The 15,559-nt window shown below is 43.0% G+C and overlaps 1 protein-coding gene across 1 annotated transcript in view; it reads right to left on the minus strand.

Annotated features, from left to right (window-relative positions):
• Positions 1-15,559, minus strand: part of NRF1 (nuclear respiratory factor 1) — a 122,252-nt gene that overhangs the window by 20,285 nt on the left and 86,408 nt on the right. Inside the window, exons 9-10 of the mRNA XM_073579189.1 lie at positions 11,106-11,263; positions 2,597-2,721 (exon numbers count right to left, since the gene is read on the minus strand). Coding sequence (XP_073435290.1) covers positions 2,597-2,721; positions 11,106-11,263 — 283 coding nt within the window. The remainder of the gene's footprint in view (positions 1-2,596; positions 2,722-11,105; positions 11,264-15,559) is intronic.

Genomic DNA, 15,559 nt, shown 5'->3' on the forward strand with positions numbered 1-15,559 from the left:
ATGGAGCAGAACTTTAAAAACAATATCACAATTGTAGCAATTGATTTTGCTGTCAAAGTTTGAAAATAAAAGGGTGTTATTTTAATGGAAGGTTGCCTAAAAGAAGAAAATAGGCCCAGTAGCACTCTGTTTCAGGGCCTAGGTGTGGAAGGTCTGGTGGGGATCATCAGGACATACCACCAGACTCTGGACCAGACTAGAGACATGACCCAGCAGTTTTTCCATCAGCACATACACTGTGTTCCAAATTATTATGCAAAAATTATTTCCTCATATTTTCTCTAAATTACCTATATGAATTGCAATTACTGTTATTTTCCAGTCATCTAATATTCTAGTATAATTGCAATGTTTTTGATCAAACTGCCTATGAAAAAGTGTGTATTTTTAAAAATAAGAAACACTCAAAATGCATGTTCCAAATTATTATGCACAGCAGAGTTTTCAACCTTTTTATTTTGAACAAAAAAATGGTCAATTGTGAAATAAGCATTATCAGCTTATTACAAAGTGAAATCAAACAGTTTTCAAGTCAAAATTTTATTCTAGGTGATGTTACATTTGCTCATAGGACCCCTTGTTCGAAAGAAGCTTCTGAACTCTCTCGTCCATTGAATTTGTCAGTTTTTGGATGGTTTGTGCTTCAATTGTTTTGCATGTGGACAGAATACCCTCCCAGAGCTGTTGCTTAGATGTGAACTGCCTCCCGCCATCATAGACACTCCTTTTGATGATGCTCCAGAGGTTCTCAATGGGGTGGAGGTCAGGGGAAGATGGTGGCCACACCATAAGTTTGTCCTCTTTTATCCCCATAGCAGCCTGAGATGCAGATGTGTTATTTGCAGCATGAGACGGTGCATTATCATGCATGAAAATGATCTTGCTGCGGAAAGCACGGTTCTTCCTCTTGAACCATGGCAGGAAGTGCTGTTTTAGAAACTCCACATAGATTATGGAGTTCATCTTTACCCCATCAGGGATCCTAAAGGGGCCGTCATTCGGTCTCCCCATGATTCCAGCCCAAAACATTACTCCACCTCCTCCTTGTTGGCGCCTTAGCTGTGTTTTCATGGGAGGTCCATCAACCAGCCATCTTCCACTCCATCCATCTGGACCATCGAGCGTTGCACGGCACTCATGGGTGAACAAAACAGTTTGGAAGTCAGTCTTCATGTATAGTTTGGGCCCACTGGAGCCGTTTCTGCTTGTGTGCAGTGGATAGAGTTGGTCGACAGGATGGCTTACGCACAGCTGCAAACCTCTGAAGGACCCTGCATCTTGTTGTTCGGGGGACGTTGGAGGCACCAGCAGCTTCAAAAACTTGTCTGCTGCTATGACAAGGCATTTTTGCAGCTGCTCTTTTAACCTGACGCAATTGCCTGTTGGAAAGAGTCCTCAATTTTTCCTTATCAGCATGCACACGTGTGTGCTGGGAATCAGCTACATACTCCTTGTGCGATGATCACGATGAAGTGTCTTGGCAATTTTGATTGTAGTCATGCCTTGACCTAAATACTCCACAATTTGTTGCTTCTCAGCAGCCGACACTTCCTTTTTCTTTCCCATTTTGGCAAAAAATGTAGGCTGCTTAATAATGTGGAACAGCCTTCTTAAGTAGTCTTGCCTTTATTTAGACACACCTGCCAAACTAATTTGCACAGGTATCTGCAATTGCTTTCAGTGATATAAAGAGCCCTGACACACATCACCATCAATGAGTTTAAATGACAAACAAAAAAAATTCTAACCTTATCACTCCTAAACTCTTTTTGCATAATAATTTGGAACACAGTTTAGATCCTGCTTTACTACTCCTTCTTGGGATCAGCTACCTGAATTTAATTAGGCTGGGTTAAGAAACAGTAAAATACATTAGGTAGTAAAAGACTCCCTTTTAGAACATGAGGAAACCCTGTTTTAGCCTGTCCACACTTACAGACAGGCCTACTGATATGTGTATCTACGGTAAGGTTTCCATACATCTGGGAAATCCGTAAGAATTTTTTTTTTTGCCTCAAGTAATATCTAATGTCCAAAAGGCATGAGGCTTTTGCACCAGTTTCTACTACAAAATTAGTGAGCTACAATGAAAAACACAACATTTAGCATTTTCTGAACCAGCTCATAAGGGGATATGACCCCGATCAGGAAGAGCAGCGGTTTGGATACAGTTCACCTGCGCTGCATTCTACATTACAAGCACAGTGGATGGGATTTATAGAAATCCCATGCCCAACATGCTTCTATTTACTGCTGCGTAAACTCACTCGAGCCCCAGCATGTTAATTATCTGGCTGCGTGCTTTCACCATAGCCATTGATTAGACGCAGTAATTTAAATACGGTAAAACCGTATGGTTCAGTGAACACGTGCGGAATTAACAGTGATTAGAACGAAACGTTTTGGACTCCAAAACGCTGCCCTTTCCTGATCGTGGGCACATAGCCTAAAAGGTTCAGCACAATAACCGAGGCGTTGGATGAAAGTGAACAATCTCATAAAAAACTAATCTGGAGGAGCAAAAAGATGGATGACTGGATGTGTGAAAATGAGGCCTAAACCATAATTTAACATTGCGCAGCCATATACCACCTACCATTGGCATCCTGTACCCCAGTCAACGCTCCAACGGCAGCTGCAGTCTCCCCTGACAAAACGATCTGTCCTCCTCCTTGTAGAGTGGCCTCTGCCAACGTTGCTACTGCATGAGCCGCTGCCTCGCTATAATTAGACAATCAACATAGAAAAAAAACATAACACCATTAAATAAGCCCTTCTACATATAGGAAAGCTTCAGCTCTGCAAACATAACAGCAAACCCTGTACATGAACACATGTTTTCTTTATGCCAAGAAAGAGACCACTAAAGGCTGATAGTGAAAAGGGCATATGATCTGCAAGCAGGATATTATAGCGGATGGGGAGCTGATCAAATTGATTTATAGTTTTTGTGGGAAAGTAAATCCCTGCTGTTTGTATACATCAGTCCAGTGGGCCGTCCTTTCCAGAGTTAGCTGCTAATCACTGAGTAGGACCACCCACTGGACTCGTATGTAAAAAACAGCAGTGATTTCAATGCATAAAATACAACTGAATCTTATCCTCACAAATCCTCTATATAATTCTGCTCAGCCCCACCTGCTCTGTACCATGCTGTCCACAGATCAGACAGGTGTGACAGGTCCCCTATAAAGGGCTTTCCAGCTTATAAAAATGACATATGGCTAAAATAGGCCATCACTTCAGCATCAACAGGAGTCAGATCTTGCTGTAATATACACTATTGGTATCTCACAACACCAACTCACACAAAAAAAAAAAATCATCCGTAATTACTAAAAGTAGAGTTCTTTAGTTACCACTGGACCCCTCACCAATAAGGAGCACTCAGGACCGGTCACACATTTAAATGAGTAACTGTTGCCAGAGTCCGCATACAATGTAATGGAGAGCTTTCAGAACTTACTCTTGCTATACACATGGAAGTTCTAGCTGGCGCCAGGTCCGACTCTCAATAACTACAACAGACTCTAATTGAGATGGCTGGAGCTGAAGTGCCTTTCTATTGCATTCAATAGGGATTATAGTCACCATGTGACATCGTAGAGTGGTCAAAGGACCTCCATTCTCTTAAGAAGAGAAGGTACCAGTAGTATCTCAAGAAATGACTAAGGTCACTTTTCTTCTGTAACTCAATATGGGATGTTATTTTCTAGATGACCATTTCTTATGCACATATCTACTGCACAGCACATGAGAAATTACCAAAGTTTATTAAGAGCGATAACCATACAAATGCATCTGAATATAATGGTGACATAGTGTAAGCAGAGGACTGCCCTGCTGCCCTTTATGTAAGGCAACATCCACTTTAATTAAAGAAAAAAAAAAAAATGAAATTTCAACACAAAAGGAAAAGTCATTGAATTATTTATATCACAGGAACTGTAGGAATTTTAATGATATGCAAATGATAAAAAAATGGAAACAAAACTGTCAAAACATCTTGGCTTTTTCAGCATTCAGTATGAGCAACAGACGCAGAAATTCACGCACTTTCACACCATAGTATAACGTCAATGGGGTTATTGGTGGACTAAACAATGTTCTGCCATGCTAAATACACTTGCTGGACACACAAATCACAAAAACCACTGATGGCAGCTCGCTTTGCAATTGCAGACATCAGAGATGTGCTTGATGGGAGACAAGTCAAGGGAAAGGCAATTCCAGCACATTTAGACGACGTTGACAGCTCAAAGTAGCACAAGGAACATATGGCCTGGTCTTGTCATGTATAAATATGTTCCCTAGGACACTAGGAAGAAATAGCCATACCACTGATTCTATGCCTGCAGACATTCTGTTCTGGAGGTCTATGCTCTTTAGCGATGAGTCTCACACTTGCCTTGTACGCAGTGATAGCCGGAGTTAGATCTGTTGACCAAGTGAGCATTCGTGAAGGAACGTAACAGATCCTACTCACTGGTTTATGGTGATGGGTGGCATAAATTACAGAAGTCAGGGCACTCTATTTTTCATTGCTGGTAACAGACAGCTGGAGGTTACAGATTAAAGAAATCGCTGAATCACTGGTTCCACGGCTAAATCAATTTAAAGATAGCAGTTAAAAAAAAAAAAATAAAAAAAAAAATCAGGTGGTATGTTTATCGTACTACTGTAAGCACACAAAGGATGCCGATAGTTGGCAGTTACAAAGGTAGCTGCCAGCCGTGGATCTTGATGATTTGAATGCCCAAACGCATTCAGCATGGCAGAACATTCCTAAGACAACTACAGTATTTTTTGGACTATAAGACGCGCTTTTTTCCTCCAAAAACGTTGGAGGAAAATGGGGGTGTGTCTTATAGTTCGAATGTACTGGCTCTGGCGGGTAGGTGGGGGAGTGACAGCTCTTCAGTAGCATGCACAGTGTCAGCCGAAGCCTTCCTGCAGCTGCCGGTGGTCACGTGTGCAGCTACTAAAGAGAAATTGATATTCACCTCTCTCCAGGCACATGGGAGTGGAATGCGGTAAATATTCATTTCTCTTAAGTAGCAGCACACATGACTGCCAGCAGCTGCAGCAAGGCTCCGGTTGACACTGTGCACGCTGCTGAAAAGCAACGAATACTTACTGCTCTGTGTACCAACAATCCCGGCGTGCAGAGCGTTGAGTATTCCAGCAGCTGCCCTTTGGCTTGCAAGCAGCACATGACGTCCCAGCCATGCGCTGCTTACAAGTATAATGTTTTGTTTTTTTTAAATGTTTTCTGATGGGACCATGCATACCAAGATGGGGCCCTGCATACCAGGATAAGTATAGGGCCCTGCATTCCGGGATAGGGATGAGGGGGGCCATGCCGACCAGGATAGGGATGAGGAGGCCATGCATACCAGGCTAGGGATGAGGGGGGCCATGCATACCAGGATAGGAATGAGGGGAGCCATGCATACCAGGATAGGGATGAGGGGGGCCATGCATACCAGGATAGGGATGATGGGGCCATGTGAATCAGGATGGGGATGAGGGCGACCATATTTACCAGGATAGGGGATATTAAGTATAGAATTTACCACATCTTTTGCCTCAATTTATTTTTCCCTAATTTCCTCCTCTAAAACCTAGGTGCATCTTATTGTCCGAAAAATACGTTATTAATAATATCATTAATAGAATGCCCAGACGTGTAAGTGTATGGATTTCTGCACCTGTCGCCCCTCGTCTATGGTTAAATGAAGATGTTATGAAAAAGCGGTTTCCATTTTTTCACCATTGGCAAATTAATTAACATGTCTTTCAATCCTGTGATTTTTATAATTCTACAATATTTCCTTCTTGGTGGTGTAATCACAATGTTGAGGACAGTGGTAACGAACTGAAAAAAATTCAAACGTTTAAATAAAACTGGATTTTTGTAACAATTTCCCAAGACCCGCAAAATTTTTATTTTTCTGTCAATAGAGCTGTATTTTCTGAGTGGCGAGAGTTTTATTGCAATGAATTTGCGTTATACTTGTTTTTTGCATTTTTTTTTATAGGCAAAGGTGATGACTTAAAAATGACACCTAGTTTGTTTTTATCTTTGATTTTATATTTTGATAGGACTGACTTTAACCGAGGCAGTAATACCAAATATGTTTTTTTTTGTGTAAAATGGGAAGATTCAAATTTTAAATTTTTAAAGAATTTTCTTTTAGTCTTTTCAGGGGACTTGAACCTGTGATTGTCTGACCACTTTTACTTAATACTGCGATCAGATTGTGGCTGATCTTTACAGGAGTACCCAAATAACCGATGGGGGCCATGGCATAACCCATTGATATCCAGAGATTGTGGTGTGAGAGTGGAGGAAAGCAATGTGAGCTGGTGTGCACACTGATAAACACTATTAATATGCCACTGTCTGATCATTAGCATTTAAATGGTTAACAGCAGCATTCAGCTGAACTACAGCGCCCTCTCCACATACGGTGACCCCATATATTGTTGTCATTTAGCGATAAGGGGTTAATTACAAAAAAATACCATTTGATCATGATATGCAATAATGGAAATTTTTCTACACTTCACAGACACAAATAACCATACTGCAGTGAGATTTTGTTTTATTTAGTAAAACTCAGCAGTCCCTCCTCTCCCTTCTGTAAGAGCACCCTCTGCTGTTATAAACACTGCATGGCACATTTCCCAATTTTAGTAGGTTGCCATTTGTGCTGCAGTTTTTTCTTAACATTTGTTTCATGGTAATCTCTCTAAACATAAACAGAAAAGATAATGAATGAATAAAAGCACAAACATCTACCCAAATGACTATATATGAATCTTGGAAAGCTCTGGCAGGGGCAGAAGTGCACACAAAATAGGGCAAGGACCGTCTGGTAAAGGGTAAGTAGAAAGCCACTGCTGCTGCCCCGTGGCTGGAGGAAATGGCTCCTCCAGATGTACAATTGCAAATATGGGAACTGTCATGTTTAGGTGGGCTCAGCTGTGGGAATGAGGAGCCTTGGGATTCCAAAACGATTTTTATTAATACCAACGTGTTTCTGCACCGGACATCACCTTTCTCAAAGTATAAAAACTAAGTGTGCAGGGTACAACTGGACGCTTCAAATAGGATAAGATTTCTTCAAGAAGCATGAGAAAAGCACCTAAAGGGGAGGGAGTCACTGAAAAAAGTGTTAACACACAGAGGGTGAAGTGGTTAAAAAAGTGATTTTAAAAACAAAACAAACAAAAAAAAAAAAAAACTAGAGAAGGAGAAAGGAGCCGGGAAGAAAGTTAAAGCATGAACAAGCAGATTGATATGTAGAGAAGTGTGACAGAAATATGTGAATGCTAAGAATTATGAAAGGAAATAAACGGAAACAGTAAGTCAAATCTTTCCTTTTCTCTTCATCTACTGTTTCTATTTATGTTTTCCACTTATTTCCTTTGACAATCCATAACATTCCCATCTTTCTATCACACTTTTCTACATATCAATTTGCTTGATCATGTTTTCACCCCTTTCTGATATTAGATGTACTATCCCGTCCATGTGCCCTGGACCGGTATGCCCATGGACGGGATAGTACGGTCATGTGCGATCAGTCGCACTCACGGGGGGAGCGCGGCTGATCGCAGCCGGGTGTCAGCTGATTCTCACAGCTGACACCTGGCACTAAGTGCCAGGAGTGGTCACGGACCACTCCCGGCACTTTAACTCCCGGAACACTGCGATCAAATATGATCGCAGCGTTCTGGAGTTGGCAGAGGGGCTAACAGCCCCTCTTGTCTTTGGATCGGAGACCCCACGGCATGACGCGGGGTCAAGATCACTGCCATGGAGACCCGGATCTCCAGACCTGGATCTCCAGACCTGAGAGACTTCCTGTCATGTGCAGTAATGACCAGGAAGTCTCTCAGGTCAGTGTAAGAAGAAGCTGCAGCGCAGACAGCTACTATAGTATTTATTTAATTATAGCAGAGTTTTTTCATTTTGTCTTTTGTAGGTTTTGTATGCTTTTTGGCCATGTGAACATGCATTTATATGCTGCATGTGTACCAACTCAAACCAAGCTCAATTTTTGTGTTTTTTCCTTTGTATTTTTGCATTCTGTGCAAGCTGGGGTGTGGCCTCCCTCTCCTGAGCTGGAAATTGTATTTAAAGGCTTCCCCTGACTGGTGTCCTAGTGGTTGGGACCGGGTCCTTGTCTGCCCTTATTCACACAGACGTCAACTTTGACACATGATAAGGTTATTAATACTAGACAGTGTAGGACCGCCCCGACCACAGAGTCACCTTGTCAATGGTGGGACGGCTTTTATGCTATGTTTGATCAAATACAGTATTACTAAGAACTCTGTATGATTTAAATGCACTTTTGCTTTTTACTTATTTAATTATAGCAGGGTTTTTTCATTTAGTCTTTTGTAGGTTTTGTAAGCTACTATAGCATGCAGATCTGCATACTATAGAAGCGATCAGCATGCACAAAATGAGTGTCCCATAGTGGGACAAAATGTAAAACTTCGAATGAAATAAAAAAAACATTTTTTAAATAGTAAAAATATTTAAAAAAAAAAAAAAATCAATATTTATTTGAATGGAAAAAAAATCTAAACAATAAAAGTACACATTTGTTATCACCTCGTCCGTAACGACCCCACCTATAAAACTGTCCCACTAGTTAACCCTTTTAGTGAACCCCATAAAGGCAAAAAACAAATGCTTTATCATACCGCCGAACAAAAAGTGGAATAACACGCGATCAAAAAGACGGATATAAACAAACATGGTACCGCTGAAAACATCATCTTGTCCAGCAAAAAATGAGCCACCATACAGCGTCATCAGTGAAAAAATAAAAAAATTCATAGCTGTCAGAATAAAGCGATGTAAAAAACAATTTTTTCTATAAAATAGTTTTTATTATATAAAAGCGCCAAAACACAAAAAAAATTATATAAATGAGGTATTGCTGTAATCGTACTGACCCGAAGAATAAAACTGCCTTATCAATTTTACCACACGTGGAACAGTGTAAATGCCCCCCCAAAAGAAATTCATGAATTGCTGGTTTTTGTTCATTCTGTCTCCTAAAAATCAGAATAAAAAGCAATCAAAAAAATGTCATGTTCCCAAAAATGGTACCAATAAAAATGTCAACTCGTCCCACAAAAAAAACAAGACCTCACATGACTCTGTGGGCCAAAATATGGAAAAATTATAGCTCTCAAAATGTGGTGATGCAAAACTATTTTTGCAACATAAAGCGTCTTTTAGCGTGTGACAGCTGCCAAACATAAAAAACCGCTATAAATACTAAATCAACCCCCCCCCCTTATCACCCCCTTAGGGAAAAATAATAAATAAAAAAAAAAGTATTTATTTCAATTTTCCCGTTAGGGTTAGATATGGGGCTAGGGCTGGAGTCAGGGCTGGAGTCAGAATTGGGGGGTTTCCACTGTTTAGGCACATCAGGTGCTCTCCAAATGCGACATGGCATCTGATCACAATTCCAGTCAATTCTGCATTGAAAAAGTCAAACGGTGCTCCTTCCCTTCCGAGCTCTGACATGCGCCCCAACAGTGGTTTACCCCCACATATGGGGTATCAGCGTACTCAGGACAAATTGCACAACAATTTCTGGTGTCCAATTTCTCCTGTTACCCTTGGGAAAATAAAAAGTTGGGGGCGAAAAGATCATTTTTGTGGAATATGATTTTTTTTATTTTCACGGCTCTACGTTATAAACTTCAGTGAAGCACTTGAGGGTTCAAAATGCTCACCACACATCTAGATAAGTTCCGTAGGGGGTCTAGTTTCCAAAACGGTGTCACTTGTGGGGGGTTTCCACTGTTTAGGCACATCAGAGGCTCTCCAAACGCGACAAGGCGTCCGATCTCAATTCCAGCCAATTTTGCATTAAAGTGTCAAACGGCGCTCCTTCCCTTCCAAACTCTGCCATGCGCCCAAACAGTGGTTTAACCTGCATATATGGGGTATCAGCATATTCAGTACAAATTGTACAACAACTTTTGAGGTCCAATTTCTCCTGTTACCCTTGGTAAAATAAAACGAATTGGATCTGAAGTAAATTTTTTGTGAAAAAAAGTTAAATGTTCATTTTTAAAAAAAAAAACATTCCAAACATTCCTGTGAAGCACCTGAAGGGATAATAAACTTCTTGAATGTGTTTTTGTGCACCTTGAGGGGTGCAGTTTTTGGAATGATGTCACTTCTGGGTAATCATATAGACTCCTCAAAGTGACTTCAAATGTGAAGTGGTACCTAAAAAAAAGATGGTGTAAAAATGAGCAATCGCTGGTCAATTTTTAGCCCTTATAACTTCCTAACAAAAAATAAAATTTGGTTCCAAAATTGTATTTTGTGAGACATATTCTGTGATTTAAGGGCATGAAAATTCAAAGTTGCAAAATTGCGAAAATTTTTGCCAAGTTTCCGGTTTTTTTCACAAATAAATGCAAGTCATATCAAAGAAATTTTACCACTATCATGAAGTACAATATGTCATGAGAAAACAATGTTAGAATCACCGGGATCCATGGAATGACCGAGATCTATGGAAGTGTTCCAGAGTTATTAGCTCTTAGAGGGACAGTGGTCAGAATTGCAAAAACTGACATGGTCATTAACATGCAAACCACCCTTGGGGGTAAAGGGGTTAAACTTTCTCCCTGCTCCTTCCCTAGTTTCTTTTAGTTTTTTATTTTAAATTCACTTTATAAACCACTCCACCCTCTCAGAGTTATCACTTTTTCCCATTAACTTGCTCCCCCTACCATCTAGGGGCTGTTCTGATGCTTTTTGGAGCCATTTTTATCTATTATGCCTCCAGTAGTACCCTGCACACTTGGTTTTCATACCTTGGGAACGGTGATGGTCTGGCGCAGAATCGTATTGGTATTATTAAACTTTTGGAATACCAAGGCTCTTCATTCCGGCAGTGCAGCCCATCTTAATGTGACAGTTTTTCATTTTTGCCAATATATGAATCTTATGACTGAAGGGTCTGAACTTAACATATGTTTGCAGATATTAATCCATATACTAGCTAACAAGCTAAAAATCTGAAATACTCCTTAGATTTGTAATATACCTATTAAGAGCCATTGTCACAGTGGCTCCTGGTGCCATATCATGGGATGCTGCAACCGCAGCCTCAGCAAGGGATGCTACCGCTTGAGTGGCTTCAGAAGCTTGAGTAGTTTGGATGGTCATCTCTCCCCCTTGAAGTGTTGCCCAGTTCTGCTCCACCTGTGGGAAAACATTTTTGGTGACCAGAATGCCTAGCATGATGTTGCTACAAGATTTCACATTCTTACGTCCTGTTTGTGCTGTTTTACAGGCCATCAGATGTTGTATGTAAAGCATTGCTAGTAGGTAAGAAAAGCTCCTTATACATGCCATATGAGGCAGTATGCTACCATATTTTTATCTGGTAATTTTGCATGAAATATATCACAAAACTTTAAAGGCTTTGTATGAAATCAGCACAAACCCATTGTGATTCTGTACAAAAGTTAGCCAGAATACTGCCTGGAGCATGGATGTCAAACTCAAGTACACAGAGGGTCAAAATGAAAAGCATGGACAAAGTCGCGGGCCAACTTTCATAGTTATTAAAAAAGGTCTACAATTGAGGCAGTTTTTCCTACATATAACAAACTTTTTTTTAATATTTAAACAAACTTAAAAGCGTTGCCCCACGAAAAAATAGGTATTAGACCTACCGGTAATGATGTTTCCAGGAGTTTCCATCCTGACAGCACCATGGAGGACGTCCTCCTCCTCCTTACAGGGACAGGAAAAGCACACGAGAGGTTAAAAGGTTCCGCCCCACCCATCTCCCTCAGTGATTTGACAAGTACCACAATGTGGATAATGAACGTAAAATTTTAATGGTACAATCATACTACAGCATATGACATGACATATATAACATAATATAGCATAGTATAATATAACAGGGAGGGAACTACCCGTGCTGTCAGGATGGACTCCTGGAAACATCATTACCGGTAGGTCTAATACCTATTTTCCAGGACGTCCCCCTGACAGCACCATGGAGAGTACCAAAGCACCTCCCCTAGGGTGGGACTACCGCCTGGAGAACCTTTCCCCCAAATGCGGTTTGCTGACTAGCAGTCACATCAAGCTTATAGTGCTTGCAGAAAGTATTAAGTTTGGTCCAGGTTGCTGCTGTGCAGATCTGATCAACCGAGGCGCCCGCCCGTTCGGCCCATGAGGCCGATACTGCCCTGGTAGAGTGGGCCCTCAGTGTATCCGGCGGGTTTGCACCTTCCGCTTGATAGGCGGCGGCGATTACTGACGTAATCCATCTGGCGATAGTTGCCTTAGAGGCTTTTTCCCCCCTATTTTTTCCCCAAAAAACGACGAATAAATTTGGGTCGATACGCCAACTGTTTGTGACTTCTAAATAATTAATAACTGCGCGTCTCACATCCAGCGAGTGAAGACGCTGCTCTTTCTCGTTCCGTGGATTGTCACAGAATGATGGTAACACTATCTCCTGGTTTATATTTTGCTGGGAAGCTACCTTTGGGATAAATGCCAGGTCTAATCTCAGAACTATACAATCTTCTCTGATCTGGAGATATGGGTCTCTAGTGGATAGGGCCTGGATCTCTCCAAATCTTTTGGCTGTGGTAATGTCTACGAGGAAGGCCGTTCTGCGGGTGAGAGTTGAGATAGACATCTCCTTACCGGGAATGCCGGAATCCCTACATAAGAACCTGAGTACCAGGCCAAGTCCCCAAGGCGGGGTGAGCTGTCTAATCGTGGGACGAAGCCTCTGCGTGGCCCTTACAAATCTTATTACCCAGGGATGAGATGCTAACGGGTAATCGAAATATGAGCTTAAGGCCGAAATTTGAATTTTTAAAGTGCTAGGCTTAAGACCTTTATCAAACCCTGCCTGTAAGAAGTTTAAAATACTAGGGAGGTCAGGGGTACCCCCCACAAGATTGGACCTGCCACCGTCCAGACAAAACCTCTTCCAGATCTTCCGGTATACTGTGAATGTAACCGACTTCCTGCTGGCCTGTAGGGTAGATATGACCTGGTCTGATAAGCCCTTTGCCTTTAAGATGTTCCTTTCAGGATCCAAGCCGAGAGGTGAAGTCTTGCTGGATTTTGGTGGCAGATCGGGCCCTGGTGGATGATTTCCTTCCATGGAGGTAACTCGACCGGGTTTCCCACTGCCATAGCTCCCAGTAAGGAAAATCAACTTCTCTTCAGCCAGTATGGAACCACCACTATTACCTTTGCGCAGTCCTCGCGGATCTTCCTTAACACTGTCGGTATGAGAGCCAGTGGTGGGAATGCGTAAGAGAGGGGTTCTTTCCAAGTCTGGCTCAGGGCGTCCACCCCTTCCTGGTGGTCTGCCGGGTTCAGGGAATAAAATCTGGAGACCTTTGCATTTCTTTGATTTGCGAACAGGTCTATACTGGGGGTTCCCCAACGTTGATACAGCTGATGAAAAATTTCTCAGTTCAATTCCCATTCCGTCGGGTAGACCTGTTGTCTGCTTAGGTAGTCTGCCACCACGTTCAGGGAGCCCTCTAGATGGACTGCCGTTACCGAGAGCACTGTTCTTTCTGCCCAAGAGAATATTTTTCCCGCTAAGGCCTGGAGGGGTTGGTGCCTGGGTCCTCCCTGGTGTTTCAGGAATGACACTGCTGTTGTGTTGTCGGATAACACCCGGACGTGTCAATTCTTTATGATTGGACGGATCCGCAACAGAGCTTCCCAGACCGCGTAGAGCTCCCTGTAGTTGGAGGATCTGTTTCCGAACTCTGCCGGCCATCTCCCCTGGAAAATCTTCCCTTCTACGTGGGCTCCCCATCCCCACGTACTGGCGTCTGTGGCGAGTACCACGTATGGAGAGGTTGTCCATAAAACATCGACCTGGAAATTTCTGGCCCGTGTCCACCACCGTAGTGACTTTCTCGCTGGCCCTGACAGCGTTATGGGTCCGTCGAGCGAAGTCTGCCTCGTGTTCCATACCTCGAGGATCTGCTTTTGTAACGGCCTCGAGTGGGACTGGGCCCATCTGACACACGGGATGCAGGCCGTCATAAGGCCCAGGACCTCTATTGCTCCTCGTATGGAAGAGCGATGCCTTAAGAGGTCCCTGACTCTGTCCTGAATTATCTTCAGCCTGCGCTCTGGTAGCAGGGAGATCCTCTCTTGTGAATCCAAGAGTACACCAAGGAAGACCTTCCTGCGTTCTGGTATAAGGTATGATTTTTGCCAGTTGATTTTCCAGCCGAGGAACTCCATTAGAGATGTTGTTCGGTTTCTGTTTCGGATGAGCGCTTCTTCTGATGCTGCCACCAGGAGGAAGTCGTCTAGGTACGGGATGATTATGATACCCTGACTCCTCAGGAAGGCCACTACCTCCGCAACCAACTTTTTGAACATTTGCGGAGCCAAGGCCAGGCCGAATGGAAGGCATTGGAACTGGAAGTGGCAGGTCCGGGTTGGAAATTTCACTGCAAATCTTAGTAAACTCTGGGATGAGGGGTGGATAGGGACCTGATAGTACGCACTCTTCAGGTCGAGAGTGCACATGACCGCGTCTCTGTCTATTAACTGTATTGCGGACCGGATAGATTCCATCCGGAATCTTTTGTACCTGACCCAGGTATTTAGAGGCTTTAAATTTATAATAGTCCGAGCCTCGCCAGACGGCTTTGCGATGGAGAACAGGGAGGAGTAGTGTCCTCTTCCCCTTTCTGTCAGACGAACTGGCACTATAACCTCTGACGTGATCATGTCGTGTATGTCCACCCACATTGGTGAGTCTCTCTGGACTATAGAAGGGATAGTATATCTGTCTGGGGGGGGGGGGGGGGGGGAGAGAATAGAGCTCTATCCTGTAGCCCTCCGTGATGGTTCTGAGGACCCACTGATTCTGGGTAACCCGGGACCAGTTAGCAGCAAAATGGCGAAGTCTTCCCCCAATACCTATGGCATCATTGCCTCCTAGACCTGGAGGTTGACGGAAAAAGAGAGCCCTTGCTTCTCCCGCCTTGGCCATGGGGGCTTCTGTACGAGCCCCTACTAGACCTAACCTGGGTCCTAGGATCTGTCTCTGTCCTATAGAAGGGCATTCTCTGAAAGGGCTGGGGTCGCTTAGGCCTTTCTTCTGGGAATCCCTTATTTTTGTCGGACACCTGCTCCAAAATATTATCCAGGGCTGGTCCGAAAACACTTAGACCTAAGGGAACAGAGTTTTGCTTTAGAGGCGTTGTCTCCTGACCATGATTTCAGCCAGACCGCTCTTCGGGCGGCATTTGAGAGGGAGCTATTTCTGGCTGCAAATCTTACTGATTCGGCCGACGTATCTGACAGGAACGCCGTGGCCAACTTCATGAGGGGAAGGGAAGCTAGAATCTCAGACCTAGGGGTCTTGTTGGTAAGGTGATCCTCCAACTGCCCCAACCACAAAAACATAGATCTGGCCACCGAGGTGGCTGCTATGTTAGCCCTGATAAGGGCCCCCGAGGTCTCCCAAGTTCTTTTTAA

This window comes from Dendrobates tinctorius, unplaced genomic scaffold (genome assembly GCF_039654945.1).
Source record: "Dendrobates tinctorius isolate UK_male_01 unplaced genomic scaffold, ASM3965494v1 ptg000062l, whole genome shotgun sequence".
Lineage (NCBI taxonomy): Eukaryota > Metazoa > Chordata > Amphibia > Anura > Dendrobatidae > Dendrobates > Dendrobates tinctorius.